The sequence below is a fragment of the Cydia pomonella genome, chromosome 20, assembly GCF_033807575.1.
Source record: "Cydia pomonella isolate Wapato2018A chromosome 20, ilCydPomo1, whole genome shotgun sequence".
In the NCBI taxonomy this organism is placed as follows: domain Eukaryota; kingdom Metazoa; phylum Arthropoda; class Insecta; order Lepidoptera; family Tortricidae; genus Cydia; species Cydia pomonella.
Window position 1 is genome coordinate 5,322,107 of NC_084722.1, and position 16,732 is coordinate 5,338,838.

A 16,732-nucleotide genomic window follows, 5' to 3' on the forward strand; every position below is an offset into this window, starting at 1 on the left:
GCATAATCTGTATTATTTTACTTAAAACAAATTATATTTTACTCGATCATACTTAATCGAAAACTATAAAATATGCAATAACACATTTTGAGACGAGAAATTTCACAACAATTTTTATCTTGACACAGCATAAAATGTTAGTATTATAGTTACTTTTTCATAATGTTAAATCTTTTCAAAACAGTATTTTTATTATATTTTTCAAATATATTAGTAGAATGTTCACACCCAGGAAGTCTATCAGTCCGTAAACGTACGTAACTTTTTGCACATTTTTACAAAATACGTACTACACTCATGGACAAATTTTTAGGAACGTAAAAAAAGGTTAAATTACTAATTTTGAATTTACTTTAGGTGCTGGCCAGTAATTAAACTTTTTTTGCGTTCCTCTAAATTTGTCCATGAGTATAATTATATCACAAACAATTAATGGTAAGCTTAAATGCTCTTAGAGCAGAAGTTAGCACACGTTTATTAAAAGAGGTAGCTCCAGTAAAACAATAAAGAGCTATATACTTAACAAGAATGTTGCTTTGGTCTTTCCTGATAATATCTTTTGGTAAAATTAGATGTTTTTGGACCCGGGTACGTCCTAAATTAAGAGGTATGGGCATTGTGAATGTCATCTTGCTTAGTGTAATAGGGCACAGCAGATGTCATTCCAGATCTACAGTAGAGCCCAACTGGGGAAGGACCTTACAGAAAACCGCAGCCAAATAACACTAGACCCTACTCATACTCTTAGTGTTGTGTTCCTGCCGATGAGTAAGGTTGGCAGAGCTCAACGAGGGTGCGGAGTGTTAGGGTCGGCAACGCGCATTTTACTCGTCTGGAGTTGCAGCGGGGGCAGCATGGTGGCATTTTTATCGCTTGTCACTATGCCGGTCACTTTCGCACTTACATACTTGTTAGAATATGACAGGCATGGTGACAGGCGATAAAAATGCGACCGTGCTACAGCCACAGGCGTACATAGGCTAAGGAGACTGCTTACTATCAGGCGGGCCGTATGCTTGTTTGCCACCGACGTAGTATAAAAAAAAAAGGTACTGCTATTGCAAAAGATAGAACCACAGTTTAACAACCCCTGACTTAATGTTAAATACATTTTCCATAGAAATTATACACTACACGAAAAGTACCCGATGTCAATGTAACTCGTATTTCATTGGTATGTCGTACGATGCTGTCTTTTTGGGACACCCTTAAAAATCACCAGCGAACCCCTGGATGTTCACGTACCATAGTTTCAGAAACTCCGTTTAAAACTTGATTAAGATATAACCACATGCTTACAGTAAGGTGACTATAGTGAGCACGTAAAAGGGGCTTCACGGCTCGCTCGATAACACACTTCATTAGTTTCATTACACTTTACACTTCGGACCTTTCAACAATATGCTTTAATGAATTAATAATAGGTTACGTCGACAATGAGCTCCACCATATACTTGGTAATTACCTAAGTTTAGCTTAACAAATTGACGTACCATCAGCCGTAAAAATGCATGGCGACTTTATCAATGAATTCATTTATAATTTTTACATGCAATTTCGTAGCTCACTGTAGGTACCTAACGTTAACAACGGTAAGAGCTACTTTAATGGAGCTTTTCTACTAATATAGATATTGGGTGGACGACATTCGAAAAGATCGGGGGTCACTTCTGAATGGAGAAAGGAGGCATATACTCAGCAGTGATGATGATGATACATATAGGCAAAATGGGAAAATGGCGTAATGTTAACAATAACCGGATGAAACCACATGATTTTTATGACCCGAGTTTACAATTTTAATATTGCCCCTGTTACTTACAGCGGTTTTATTAATATTGCGAAAAAAAACATTACACACACCTGATTTTATGGTGGCACTTCACATGGCGTTGCGTGTTCGCGTAGCGTATTCGCCGTGTGTGTCTAAATATTCGTATGAAATCCGAACATGAAATATACGACATCCACACATGGGGTGTTATCAGAAAAACAAGAATATGTTTGAACTTACTCTGAGCGAGCCATGTAGACGGTGAACGCAAATATTTGCCTTATTTGCGCGCTTTGTTTTGTGTGACCAAAAACCGTCAAGCGGGTAAGCATTATTGGCTATTTGCGTGTTTAGCTTGTAAATGGCAAATAGGTACAGACGATTAAATCCTCCTCGCATGTTTTTTTGGCCGAATAAGACAAATACGTAACGCCATGTGAAGTGCCAGCATAACTTTGAGGTGCAGGCGCGAAAGGCAGAAACCCATTTGGCACTCTCTTACTCATTTGGTCTTACGCAGCGGCTTACGTAAGGGGTGAACGGTTACGCGGGTGAATTAATCCTTTGATACTTATAGAAGTGTCCTACGTGGACGATCTCGTTGCGAACGCGAATGCCGTAGGCCGCCGCGCTGCGCCGCTTCGTTTCGCATTCGTGTGTTGTTCACTTACGTAAGACGCTGCGTTGGTGACATCATTTTGCTCCCTCTTCCCAATTTCTAATATGATTCGCCTCACTTAGTGTAAGGTCTGAATGGACGCTCCAAGCGGAGCGTTCGGCGGGGCGTGCAGCGTGGCGTCGCGCTCTCAAGTGATTTGAGCAGCGTGCACTAAGGCCGCTCCTATTCGTTGGCATTTTTTAGCATGCACGCCGCTGCCCCGCCCCGCTACACGCTCAACTCGAGCGTCCACTAAGGTCTCACACTTAGCGGGATGAGAAAGTCCTCGGCAGCCGAATTTAAGATTTTAAGCTGATACTTTACAGTAACAATCGAAATAGACTTTTTCGCTTGTGAATCTTTTTTCAATAACACAAAAAAGATTTTTTTACAGTTAACCGACAACTAATTGCAAGAAAACGACAAAACACTCTGGACCTATGTCAAATGTTCAACGTTGAAAACGAAAAGGTGCAAAGTGAACTTCTGAGTCACAATCGAGTTAAAAGAGCAGCTCCTGCGGTGAATCCTGCAGACAGAGTAGAGAACATCGTCGACAAACTCTATGATGAACCAGAGAATGGGGAAAAGGTCGAGTACAGAAAGAAAAATCTAACTACTACAGCTAAACCCGAGGTACAGTAAATTACAAATATGAGATAGTTATCAGTACAAGTAGACTTACATTTTCTGACACATTAATGGCTAGGAAATTTAAACTCAAGAACAAAGTATAAAGAAAATCCACACGAGGTACCCTGTGACCTCTTTCCATTGTTTTTCTCTTCTCCAATTCCATGTTGATTTGATAATGTTAGACAGACGTCATCAAAGCAATCTGTCACTCCAAAGCTTATTTTATTAGGTAAGTACTTCCAATGATAAATACTGGTAAGCTTGTAGGGTCGGAAACACGCGTGTGTCTGGCCCATAAACTGTGGTGCCTGCTGCCTGCTTAATATCAGGCGGGCCGCACGCCTATTCGCCACCATCTAAGTATAAAAAAAAACTTAATTTTTTTTAGGCAGAAAAATCCGGAAGAAGGTTCGATTTCGCTCCAGCCGCTTTGGATGTCAATATCATGGAGGAAAAAGATAGCCAACTGACGCTAGACGGAAAAACCGTTCCGGTACCATGGCACAAGTATTGGAAACACGGCATCATCCCGTACTTCATCGATTCAAACACATACGGTAATCGACGCAGACTAAATTCGCATTACATAAAGTAAACTTACCATCTACGCTACGGTAATTCAATTCTTCAACGTCCAACTAATAATGTTCCATCATCAATACAGTTAACAATCATTCATAACACTTATTGCAATAACATTAAGGTCTACTAATTCCTGTTGATTCACAGCGATATTACTAAAATATTGTTCTGCAGATACGTTCCTAGCCGAAAAAATAACGAAAGCTTTCGACAACTTCGAGCAAAGTACCTGCATACGTTTACAACGACTGAGAGAGAGGCCCACGGACAAAGAATCTTTACAAAATGTCCAATGGCTGTACATCACCAACCCTTCCGGCACTCGACAATGTGTGCATAGCAACGAGATGAAAACGATCTCAGGAGTTCAGGTACGCTGGCATTTTCAAGGCGTGTACCTATGAAACTTTTTGAACCAATGCCATCGTCTCGCTTTTATTACCGCATCTCCCGCCAAATGAGCAAAGCTTAGGTATTTCCTCTTCTTAGATACATGGTACACCAAGAATACTCATACTCATACTCATAGTTTATTGATAATGTAAATTACAGGTCAGGCTTACATGACTAGTATAAATTACAGGTAGCTAAATATACAAGATTCATAAATTTCAGAAATAAATTCAATTAACAAGTCGATTATTACGACATTATTACTATTATTATTATTTATTTAATTACACATATTTTGAGGTCAAGTATTCCTCGACACTATAAAACGGCCGCTCAATAAGCCAATTTTTGAGTTTAGCCTTGAAACTCACCAGGCTAGGCGCATCAGTTATGGACGCTGGTAAGTTATTGTACACAGCGGGGCCCATGACGTGTATAGATTTAGCCGTTTTGGCTAGACTGCGTGGCACTGCCGCTAATTTGTGTCCAAAGCAAGTCAAACGGTCGCTTTTTTCACCCCGTTTGAAATATTTATCCAGGTTCTCTCGTGTGTACACGGCTGTCTGCAGTATTAAGAGACCCGGCAATGTGACAATACCTAAGGCAATGAAATGTGGCTTGGCCGACTCATGCCATGGTACTCGAGCCATGGATCTTACGGCTCGTTTTTGGAGCCGAAAAAACACGTTGCCAATCGGCCGCGCGTCCCGATAGCTCAAGTCCATATTGTATAATGGACTGTATGCTGGCATAATAGCAGCTGCGGACTGCCTGACGTGGTAGAACAGTTGTCAGGCTGCCTAAGGCGAAACATGCTCTTCCTAGTTTTTCGCACAGGGATTCGATGTGGTTCTCCCACGTTAGGCTTTGGTCAATATGAAAACCTAAGAAGGAGGTGCTATTGACCTGACCTATGACACCGCTGGAGAGTCCCACAAGTAGTCCCACAATAAGCATGCATCTCGCTCGTTTCATCCCAGAACGTACAGAATTTGGAATGTGTAACACATTCCTGACATATTTCCTTTGGGCAACCACATGGGCCTGGGCCATGAGCGGGTATTCGGGGTTTTCAAGGGTTGGTAACGCATAAATGTGTCCTCCGATGATGCTCAAGTCCATGGGCGACGGTGACCGCTTCTCGTCAGGCAGCTCGTCTGTTCGTTTGCTGGCTATCATGAAAAAAAAATGTATCGATCACTGCACACGCATTACGTATTTCTGTTTTCTAGCGTAGAGGGTAAATCTTATATAAAATCTATGTGCTTAGGTCATGTTAATATTCCCCATTCATTTTCATATCGTGATTTTGTTTGAGTTTTCGCCAGTCGCTTGCTTGGATTTTGCACAGATGTATGTTTATCTCTTGAAACCATCGATATCACGGGTGACTGACCCAATAATGGCATGCGTTCATTATTGATTGATTCATGACTTGATTTGTGATCTGATAAGGATTTATGCTCTTCATTCTCTTAGCAATTGATCTCATACAAAAACAGTTTTTGGATTTAACTGATTATTATGTTGTAGTGGGTAGTATTCGGCTATGACTGTATGTCCGAAGGTCAGATCATGCACGAAGTCATGCACATCCTGGGCTTCTCGCACGAACACGTGCGCGAGGACCGTGATCAATATATCAGCGTCATGTGGGACAACATTAAACCAGGTAAGTTTGCACGAGTTTCCTGACAATTTAAGTTTGTATTAGGTCATATAGGCTCAGCATCCCGAGTGCCTATAATATTATTGTTTCATTTTCCACTGTTAGGGCAGACAGTGTTAGGGCCGGTCAGGTTACACCAAATCGTCTATCGTCGTTAAAGCGTTCGCAAGTATTTGAAGTTTCATAGTTCTCTGCTGAGTGACGTTGATCAGTCCGCTAATTAGTTGTGGTTGGTGCACCCGGCCTTTAGTCTGTTTAGTAGATTGTTAACCAAGGGATGAAAGGCATCTATTTCTGTCTAGGTAGTTTCTCCAATAGTCCGAGACTGAAATAATGCCTTTCACCCGAGCTAAACACTCTACTTTTCATTTTGAATACGATTAAAATAAAATACCTACATGTGCAGCAAAAAAATATGACTAAGTATAAACTTCGTAGTATTTCAATTAAGTACAAATTTAGGTAAAAATATCATTATTTATGAAATAGGGAATTAATTATCAGAATGGAAATCGTACAACAAATCTATTTAAAACCAAAGTTTTAATTTCTTATCGTAGAAAAAAATAAAAAAACGTACTTAGAAAGTACAGCGCTCTAGAGCAGAAACGCATCATTTTTTAGAACAACGACGACCCACTTTCATAGCATGAGAAATGAGAAATATATTGCTGACCACTCTGGATGAATGTACGAGTATCAATGGTATCAAAGACTCACCATTATATACACTTACATCAATTAACCGGCATAAGCTTCACATTGCAAAGGCATAGGCTACTTAATGTTATATTTAAACCAATACACTAAGAGTAGATGTCTGACCAATTTAATTTCCAGGCTACAAGAAATTCTTCGAGATCAAGCGTCGTCCCGCGATACTATCTTCTCTTCCCTACGACTACGCTAGTGTTCTCCATTACCCTCCAAGAGCATTTTCCAAAAATGGGAAGTACACTCTTGTTGCGGAGGTATGTACTTAAACTTGCGAAGGAAACTTTGGATCCCATTTACTTATGTAATGTAATATAATTCAAAAAACGAGCCCTACGGGCGAAACGAATTGGACCAGTAAATTGGTGTCAAATCGCGTTGTGCGCAACCAATGCGAGCCAGTCGTGCAATCTAACGCAACTAGAATTCAAAGTCCCTTGGAAGTTAGGAACAAGAAAATTCATCACATCTCAGTCGGTTGGTAAAAAACTTGTGCGGTGATTTTCTAGTAGAAGGTAGCTGAGTTTTGGGACTAATAAGTTAGATACTAGCTACTACAAGTCTGGCATCTTTGCAGGAGTCTGGCACTACTAAGGGGTAATAATATCAGCATTTATGGGACCATACCGAAATGGGAAAATTTTAAATGGATTATTTTAATTCATTAATATGTATACATATTTTACATTACTGTTTTCTTAATATGGGTTAACATTCCGTAAAATTTGTTTAGTTATTTTAACTCTGCTTTAAATATTTTAGTCTGGAATCGACTTTGGTCAACGCGTGGGACTAAGTGAGATAGACATAGAAAAGGTATCAATGATCTTTGGCGGCGAGTGTATAGACAGAAACAAGCATTACTTGGAAACCACCTGCCCTACAGTCATCGCTTCGAGACAACAGAAGGACACAAAGAAAGCAACACAGGCAGAAATCGATGATTATTTCCGTGACAGATTATGGCCGTATGGAATAGTTAACTATAAACTGAAAGACCGGATTGAGTTCTGTAAGTTTGCTTCTCTGGGTGGAAAATCTTAATAAGTACCTTACATAGAAAATACTTGCTGTCAAAACTTTAACTAGAAGCCAGTTATCGACTTACTGTTCGTCGTTTAGTCGTACGAAGCGAAGTTCTCCATTTCATTCGGTTTTTTTGGAGGTCCTATGAGTTTGCGAGGTTTACAACTCACAGAGCCAGTTTTCAGCTAAATCGGATAATATCAGTAACCGGTTCGAAACTTTGCATAGGTCAAAACCTTAACTACTAGAGTAAAAACACCATGAGTAAAAAAAACTTTTAAAAAACCAGAACATGTTTGTTAAATTGCAGCAATAGAAGAAAGGCAAAACATAGAAGAGGTCATAAAACATATCGAAAAGGAAACTTGTATTGAATTCAGAGATTTTTCAAAAGACGACGATGCCGATACCACCACAGCAAATAATGATGTGATCGAGGCCGATGACGGCAACCAAATACCAATGAAGGACGAAAAGGCTCTTAAAGTACTGTATCAACAATCAAACAAATTTTATCAGAGCTCAGCGTCATCGGAATCAAAGGCATCAGATTCATCAGATTCATCAGGTTCATCAGAGTCATCTATCTCAGTAGAATTCAATAAACTCTCACAAAAACAACCTCACTATAATACACTCTCACAGAATAATGATGTTGGTTTATGGGATAATATGACAAGAAAAAATGCTATCAACAATAATGTAGAGCCAGTTAATAAGACATCTAGAAAGGACAATTCTAAACAAAACATTGAGTCAGGTAAGAAACAAAGGAAAAACAAAGTTATTTATAAGAAAATTACAAGTGAGATGCAAAGAAACTTTCTCCCACCAAAATGGGTTAATTAATATATTTTTCACGTCAGCAGCTGGAACAAGGGTAATTTGCTGCTTAAAAACAGTGAGCAAAATCGCATTTTGCTCACTGAGTGAGACAAAATAACATTCAAGTGACCTTCATATTCGAATGTCATTTCAACGTGCGGGGCCTAATACAAGTTCGAAGTATTTGGATTCTATTGTCTTTGTCCCTTTCACGTCATTTCAAAAAGAAAGAGACAAAAAAGTGCATACGTAATTCAACGATATATTGACGGTTTATAATAGACCCCCGAAATAAGTCAGGCCGCATCAGTCCAAAACACCCTACGAGTCTCCATTCGTAATAATTAATTAATGAAATAAAAGTTTAAAATTTAATAAAAATACCATATTTTACGTATTTTATTATACAATCAAAACAATATACTTATACAAATTTACGCAATTGTTACGCAGTAAATAATTCTACTTAACGACTTTTAACGATCTCTACTATAGTTGACAAATAGTAGTATCGCAATTCGGACCGTATCTTACAAAGTTTTTTTTAACAAAAAAAGTTGACGATTGAAGTGTTAATAATTGATGTTCGTTAATTCATTATTTTCGTATCATTTTATTGAAATTTCTTTCGTTTTGTTTTATTGCGGTAATTAAAGTTAATTGTTAGAATACCTTCAGAAAACATGAGTGAAATAGTGATGAAGACGGATTACATTTTTTCAGGTTGTATTTTTTGATGGCTGACTGACGTGAATTTTTTTGTGTACTACACGAGATCAAAGTTATTTACATCTCGTGCGCTTTTGAGTCCCTTACTACGCTCAAGATTCTAAATTAGATTCACGAGCGTAGCGAGTATTATAGAATCTTTCGCTTGCACGGGACTCAAAACAAGCACTCGAAGAAATATCAAACTTTGCTCTCTTGTTGTACAAATAACTAATATCCACTTTATCGTCGGGCACTATCAGTTATCTTGCTGCTATATAAAATAGAAGGAATGAACTTATATATTCTCTCTCTGTCTTAGCAGAAAGTGTCCTCAAAAAGGATAAATGTACTTATTGTAGGTATTTTGTCTGTTTGTCAGATATATGTAAGAAAAGGACAAGCAAATTAAAACTAAGCAAGCGCGAAATACCAGCGAAGCATCTCCATTTCATCTTGATATAAAATGCTTACGTATTTCTGACTATTTCCCTCTACAGGTCGCTTTTCTTAACCGCTTCCCGAGTAATTTTGTGAGCAGGTTCGGAAATTACCTGGATGTTTTTGTCGAATCAGTTTTTGGAAATTTTAAAATATGGCGCTACAATCGGGGTTCGCGAAATCTACATCCCACTAGTTAACTAAATGGCGTATATATTTCAGAAGGCAGACGTTTCCGCAGAGCCGTGCCTCCATCGCCAGCGCGACGGCACGCCGACGATTTGTTGGTACTGACCCGTTCACCGGAGCCAGGCTGTCGGTGTCCAGAACCTGGTCGCGCCAGCGCACAAAAGGTAAGGCAATCTTCACATTAGATGCGGATTCAAGAAAAAAGCCGCAACGCAATCTTAAAGGCCGGCAACGCACTTACAACCCCTCTGGTGTCCATGGGCGGCGGTAATCGCTTACCATCAGGTGATCCGTCTGCTCGTTTGCCTCCTGTATCATAAAAAACAATCCCCTTTGATGTGCGAGGAACATCGCTGTATATAAGCATATCTCTGTCTTACCCAACTCTGCCTTCAGTTGCTTATGCATAGAGAAATCTTGTGTGCGACTATGGTGCGGCCAACATTAAAGGGGCCCACTGATTACCAGTTCGCCGGACGATATCGGCCTGTCAGTTATTCGCAATTGTCAGCTTTTCAGGTTAGGACCTAGCCAGACGTCAAATCTTAAAATATGCCACGGTGATCCGGTATCAGTGAGATAAATGCGTAAGGGGTGATCGCGGAAACTTAACCATTTTTATGCAAGCTGCGCCAGTCCAAACAAACATCATCTAATATGCGTATTAAAAGAGATGGTGGATGAGATGGGATGTCTGGAAGTATAAGGGCCTGTTTCACAATTTCCAAACTTAAGTCCTGAATAAGCTTGTCAATACTTGCCACTTATCTGACGAATAAAGTCATCATTGGTGTTTCACAATCTTCAAATAAGCTTAACTGGGTAGATAAAAACCTATAAATTTAAGGTAGTTTTATCTGGCCGTGAATTTATTTGTTAATTAGCTTGGACAGTATTGAGGTGAAACAGGCCCTAGGTGTAAAGATAATAACAATAACCGAACGGTAACTTTTGTCAACTGACCTGAAAGCAAAAGAAAATAGCAGTCTGGATATCATCAACTAGATGGAGTGATACACAGATACACAGTACCGCGGAGGGGCGCGTAATAAAGAGGCCTATCAGCAGTGGGTGCATACGAGCTGAATAGATAAATGTAGCCTGAAGGTACTCGTATTGTATACATAAAAAGGTAGTCCGTATTACAATTACAACTATTACTACAACTGCTGCTACTACCTTCCGTAGGAGCTGGTGATCACGGCGGACTGCTTCAACTCCGTCAACGACCTGCTGCACGTATTCGTGCACGTTCTCGGTCTGGACCATCAGCACAACTCGCACGACCGAGACGATTTCCTCGCTATCAATTGGGCTAACGTGACCAGGAGTGAGTTTCTTGGTATATTTACAAATACGTTAAATATAAATAAACTAAAAATTAGTGCGATATCGACCTATGCCACGACATATCGTGAGTGGCATCCTATTTGGTGTGTATGTAATTAATAACTGTGTTAATTATGTATATATTATTTAATAATGCGGTGTCTGTGTAGTCTGGCCTCACGACCACCAGTGACCATCATTTATAATTACATATGTCAGTCACTTGAAAGCGCACCAGCGACGCTTTCAGTCATAGGATGCAGTAGCTGTGGCAGAAAACGGCTAGAAGGTGATGATGAGTGTCTTGTGTGTTGATCTTATAGTTGGGGCAACTGCCAGTTGAGATATTAACACAACTTACACTCCGCAGCTTTAGAAAAGGATTTGGAGACCAAGCTACCGCCAGCAGCATCCGTTGGCTTCGCCTACGACTATCAGAGCGTGATGCATTATCCCTGGCTCGACATCAATCATGGGGTCACCAGCATCATGTATCCTATATGGGTGAGAATGCTTTCTTCGCATTCTTTTTTTTTTCTTTCTCTTTACACTAAACAGACTCATTGACCATTGGCGACGGTATTGCCTTGGAAAATTGACTTGTTGCTTTAGACAGATAAAGCGGGGTTTAATAACGTTTTCAATGAGTACTTACGCAGTATTTTAGACGTGTGTCTGTCTGTATATCGTACCGTAGACCATGTAATTGTCTGCGAGCAAACTGACCGCAATTCGTATATTTTGAATAAACTAACATACTCGTATTTACTTACACTTACATGTTTTGCACCGTCACCGCGATCCTGACCTGCTAGCTTGAGTTGCGTTCTCCCGCGCGACTCCATACATCTAGCGCGACATCAAGTATGGACTCGCGGAAACACAACTCATGCTAGTCGGTCTGGTGCATAACACCAAAACCAATAAATGAATCAACAGACCCAATATATGTAACGCTAACTTGAGCTTCTCATTTTGTTCAAAATGTAGTCTACCGATGAACCCCAATTTTTTTAATATTCTTCAGAACGACGGCTGGGCTATGGGTCATTGGCAAGGCCTGAGCTCAATCGACGTACAGAAACTGAACCTGCTGTATTTCGGGCAGTGCCAAGCGAGGAAGAAAGCCATGGCTGGTTTACTAAATAAAAATAAACTTTGATAAAGTTCAAGAGAATATAGTGAATGTTGAATAAATAAACTTGTTTAATTTATTTATTTATTTATCTTAAGTCTTTCCTGTATAAGGAAAATTGGTGTTCCCGGTGTTCTGCACATCTAGGAGTCATGGGTAGAGCTCAATTCTTAGAGGCCTTTTTGACGATTTAATGAATTGTAAGGCCTAATACTGATGCTTGCCCGAGTTATGGGTGTACAGTATTGCACCCCTGCATAAGTTTCTATGCAGGATTTTATAGCTGACTTGTTGACTGTAGTCAGTCTGTACTGTACCTTCCTTGCCTACCTAATAGCAAAAATTATGGCGGAACGAGGTCGTAAAGTATTATTGTAATGTTGTAAACATATTGTGAATACAAACTTGACTGTTGAAGTACGGTGTAAGCAGGTACTTAGATGGCGGATTCACGGCGCCAAACGATTAGTGGGAACAGAGGGCCTAACGTGGTTCGCGTTAGGCCCTCGGGAGTGTTAAACGTTAGCGTATATTTTTCAGCTGCTGTAACTCCACATAGTGGGGTCTACGACACATCCACCTATAAGATTAAATGTGGTTTTGCATATTCGACATTACATAGAGCTCTATACATGTACCCGTGGCTCCTTTTGTGTGGGATTCGGCCTTTGTGGCTTGTGGCTGTCTTCTCTTTCCCCTCCCCTCGGTATACACCGGTGTCTGTCCTTAAAAAAGCATTCATGTGTACGTCACGTACACTACGTGGCACTCTGGCAATCAATCTGATACGTACGTACTCTACGTGCCAGATTTCATCCAAATATTTTAAAAGTATGGATATAATGCCGAGCGAACATGCGCACCTACGAAAATGTGCACTAACGCCATTTGCGCACCAACGAACTGGCCCACTTCGTAGTGTTCTTAAGGCCCGTCTTTACGAAGTAAGATATAAGTCAATGATTTAATCTAAATCGGTTCACTAATTTGACTAGGACAGTTACTTCCGCTTTTAGGATATTAAGATTACCATTAAGCGAGCAGAGTGGGTGTTTGCCACCTTTCAAAAATTATCTATAATAGCTGGATTCCTATACTCGCGACTGTTGCGCTTGCGTTGCACCTGATCGCCAAACACCAGCTAGATAATGCAAACAGCTACTTACTTCTTTTTCACAAATCCTTGGAGGCTGCATGCTTTGATTCTCCTTCTTCCTCGCGTTTTCCTGGCATTTTCCCACGGCTCATAGGAGCCTGGGGTCCGCTTGACAACGAATCCCAAGATTTGGCGTAGGCACTAGTTTTTACGAAAGCGACTGCCATCTGACCCTTCCAACCCAGAGGGTAACCTAGGCTCCTCACGGTGTTTTCCTTCACCGAAAAGCGACTGGTAAATATGAAATGATATTTCGTACATAAGTAAGGCTGCATGTTTTGATTGGTTGTAGAAAATTCAAAAATAACAATATTTTAAAAATTTGAGTCAGACATTAATACAATAGCTTGATTAGCTTGTCAAATTAAAACCATAATAACAATATTGAACTTTTTTTGTAAATGAGAACTGTCACAAACAATAACTACCGGCCGGCACTCATGTTGACCAATCCCAAAAAAACACGGCCATGTGTCAAAAGAACTTTCAAGTAAATAGTCCGTTCCACGCATAGTTATTATCGAAATAATACAAAAATTTCATCTGAAATACTTTAAATATAAAGTTTTATGAAATGATACGTAAAGGGTCATTGTGTTTAGATAAATTGTTTAAAACAAATCAAAACATTTTTAGAAAAATAGTACTATAAACACCTGAGTAAAATAAAAGTAAAGTTAGCGTGTAACGAAATAAAATTTACGCTTTTTGGTCAAACAATTCGACCAATAGCAATTAAGTATAACAAATGGCTCAGCAGTTGTAATTGGTTGTTATTTTTTTCGAATGCGAGCAAATATAACAAACTGCTTTAAAAAAAAAACATGCTAATAAGTTGACTGACCGATACTATTCTTTCAATTCTTTGTATTTAAAGATTCAACTTCAAACAGTATTCATCTGTCCACGTCGCAAACTATTATTTTTTCAACTGCAGCCTATTCCTTAATCGACATTGATGATGCAGTGGTACCTGCTTTCCTTTTGCCTCGTATTTGTCCTGCCACCAGCGTACTCTACTTCTCTCAGCGGTACAGTGGAATTAAACGATTATACATTTGATAAGATCCTCAAAAAGTTTGATGCTACTCTAGTGAAGTTTGATGTGGCGTTCCCCTATGGCGACAAACACGATGCTTATATCGCACTGGCAAAGGACGCGAAGGAAGAAGACGATTTGCTGATTGCCGAAGTGGGAGTTAAGGATTACGGAGACAAGGATAACGAAGCGTTGGCGAAGAAGTACGGTGCTACGAAGGACAATTTCCCAGTAGTGAAGCTGTTTTCAAAGGGAAAGAAAGAGCCAATCACTTTCAACCCGGAGAAAGAGTTTACGAGCGATGAGCTTCGTCGTTTCGTGCGGGAACACACCGGGGTGCACCTGAGTCTGCCAGGCTGCGTGCGGAGCCTTGATAAGCTGGCCGTCAAGTTCATGAAGGCTGACAAGGAAGACAAGAAGAAAATTCTCAAAGATGGGGAAGATACCTTCAAAAAATTGCCTAGCAAGGTATGTTACTGTAATTTTCAAAACACTTCTAACAATGTAACTTTTCAACTATGCATATTTTTGTTATCAGTGTGATATGTTGTTATACAATTGTTAAAAATACCTTTGGATAACCCTTTGTTTGGTTAACTCCTACAGTGGGAATGTCTTTTTGAACAAAAACTTCAATTCAAATAAGTTTCAAGTAATGTCTGCCACAAGAAGGGATAATTAATTAGTAAATGTTCTGGATGTTTTATGCATATTTTATACTATCAACTAAAATGCATTATCTTATTATTTAGCAACTTAAAATAAATCAAAATATTTTCTATAATTTTCAGCAAGCTAACTCTGGAAAAATCTACAAGACAATCATGGAGAAGGTCATTGAGAAAGGTGACGGGTTTGTCAAGACTGAACACGAAAGAATCACCAAGCTGCTCAATGGCAAACTCTCGGAAGAGAAAAAGAAGGAGATGGGACAGAGAATTAACATTCTTCAGACTTTCCAGTTGCATGAGACCAAAGCAGATAAAGAAGAGCTGTGATTTTAATAGTTCTTAACTTACACTTAAATTACTACTATTATAAATTATTCCCTCCCTAAAGAGAACAATCTAGTATTTATACAGGGTGTCATTTTAAATTATTTTTTGTGTGTCTTTTGCACTACTGAGACATTCCAAATTATGAGTAATAGATATATTGCACAATATTTATATAATTTGCTCTATCAACTAGGCAACTTGAAAGCCATAAATAGGTAACACAGCTGATCTTACAAGCTAGTATCAGTTTAAAACTACCCTCATCTTCTAAAGTAAGACATGCAGTGTCACAAGACTTCTGATATGCCTGGGGCCCATTTCTCGAACAGTAGTAGTCTAATATTATTAGTGTGTTGCCATGGTAACTCATATGACTTGACAGTTCTTAGTTCGTGGACTATTAGTCTAATACTGTTCGAGAAATGGACCTCTCTTGTGCTATTATGGGTAAACTTTTTAAAATGGGCCAGTGGCAATGGCAACTAGCATGATAGGAATAAGGTAAGATAGCAACAAACTTGCAATTATTTTATTTACATTTTGACTGATTGGGCCCTATCTTAAACCCATCTAATTAGTCTAATTCATTATTTTGGGGCTGGGTCTCTCTTATGTTTATACAATAATCACACCATTGTGTGTCAGATTTAATCAACTTCCGGAATTTGATGTCTTAAATATTTATTTATAACTCTTGTTGTATCAATAGGTACTACTGGAATGGTTTTGTATGGTATATATAGAAAATAAATTAAACATATCAAATCGCATTCGTAAACTGCCGGATTATAGAGCTTGTCACCGCTAATTTCCGAAATACCGAGCGGCTACTGTATTCAAGTATATTTATGTTATTGTTTTCTTACAAAAGGGCTAAAACAGCGTGACTCCTTTATAATAATAATAAATAAAATCATTTATTTCAGACCAAGTTGATCCATATATGGTTAGTTATATTTATGACTCATCATTAGAGCTAAATATTCAGCTTCGTTTGTGACGTGTCACTTCACGGTTGATGGTGAATGCAATGCAGCGCGACTTAAGCGCTGACCGCCATAAGGTACCTTTACTCGTGAAACATCACGTTTGAATTCATGTATCACATGTGTGACTACCTATGAGCATTATTTTGTAACGTGGAAATTATTGCCTCGTTTTTACGGTTCGCCGCTCATAAAACCTGGCCATTGTTTAGTATCCAGTCAGTCGAGTTTCGCAATACTAGGCCGAATTGAACTGTTATTGCTCAGCATTGTACTTGTTTGTGTACTTGCTTATGCATCATTTTGAATTTGCACCATGTGTGATGAATGTATGAAATACATTAGTGTGTAATATTTTATCTGTTTTTAAGTCTCCCATCCCATGTAATTATAGAAAAAGCGACTGTAATGCCAACTCATACGGGGAAACTAGGCATATCGGTTTAAGACGGTAAATATAAGATGATGTTTCAT

At 39.1% G+C, this 16,732-nt stretch overlaps 2 protein-coding genes across 2 annotated transcripts; both read left to right on the plus strand.

The window, feature by feature from the left end:
• The first annotated feature begins 106 nt into the window (after positions 1-106).
• LOC133529107 (uncharacterized) lies at positions 107-12,145 on the plus strand. The gene is made up of 12 exons (XM_061866730.1): positions 107-253; positions 2,827-3,068; positions 3,457-3,625; positions 3,825-4,021; positions 5,577-5,715; positions 6,553-6,683; positions 7,189-7,438; positions 7,763-8,212; positions 9,649-9,779; positions 10,804-10,945; positions 11,315-11,448; positions 11,972-12,145. The coding sequence occupies exons 1-12, from the start codon at positions 163-165 to the stop codon at positions 12,104-12,106; spliced, it is 2,211 nt and encodes a 736-aa protein (XP_061722714.1). The 5' UTR covers positions 107-162; the 3' UTR covers positions 12,107-12,145.
• A 1,863-nt stretch (positions 12,146-14,008) lies between these two features.
• Positions 14,009-16,615, plus strand: LOC133529116 (endoplasmic reticulum resident protein 29). The gene is made up of 2 exons (XM_061866751.1): positions 14,009-14,742; positions 15,066-16,615. Exons 1-2 carry the CDS (start codon positions 14,194-14,196, stop codon positions 15,270-15,272), a joined length of 756 nt encoding a protein of 251 aa, XP_061722735.1. The 5' UTR covers positions 14,009-14,193; the 3' UTR covers positions 15,273-16,615.
• Positions 16,616-16,732: the final 117 nt, after the last annotated feature.

What these genes read in the sequence shown, in the direction of transcription:
- LOC133529107 (XM_061866730.1), top strand. Translation starts at nt 163, where the DNA reads ATGTTAAATCTTTTCAAAACAGTATTTTTATTATATTTTTCAAATATA. An exon ending in CTACTACAGCTAAACCCGAG is followed by an intron (nt 3,069 to 3,456) that starts GTACAGTAAATT and finishes AATTTTTTTTAG; the next exon opens with GCAGAAAAATCCGGAAGAAG. An exon ending in GTCGCGCCAGCGCACAAAAG is followed by an intron (nt 9,780 to 10,803) that starts GTAAGGCAATCT and finishes TACCTTCCGTAG; the next exon opens with GAGCTGGTGATCACGGCGGA.
- LOC133529116 (XM_061866751.1), top strand. Translation starts at nt 14,194, where the DNA reads ATGATGCAGTGGTACCTGCTTTCCTTTTGCCTCGTATTTGTCCTGCCA. An exon ending in TCAAAAAATTGCCTAGCAAG is followed by an intron (nt 14,743 to 15,065) that starts GTATGTTACTGT and finishes TATAATTTTCAG; the next exon opens with CAAGCTAACTCTGGAAAAAT.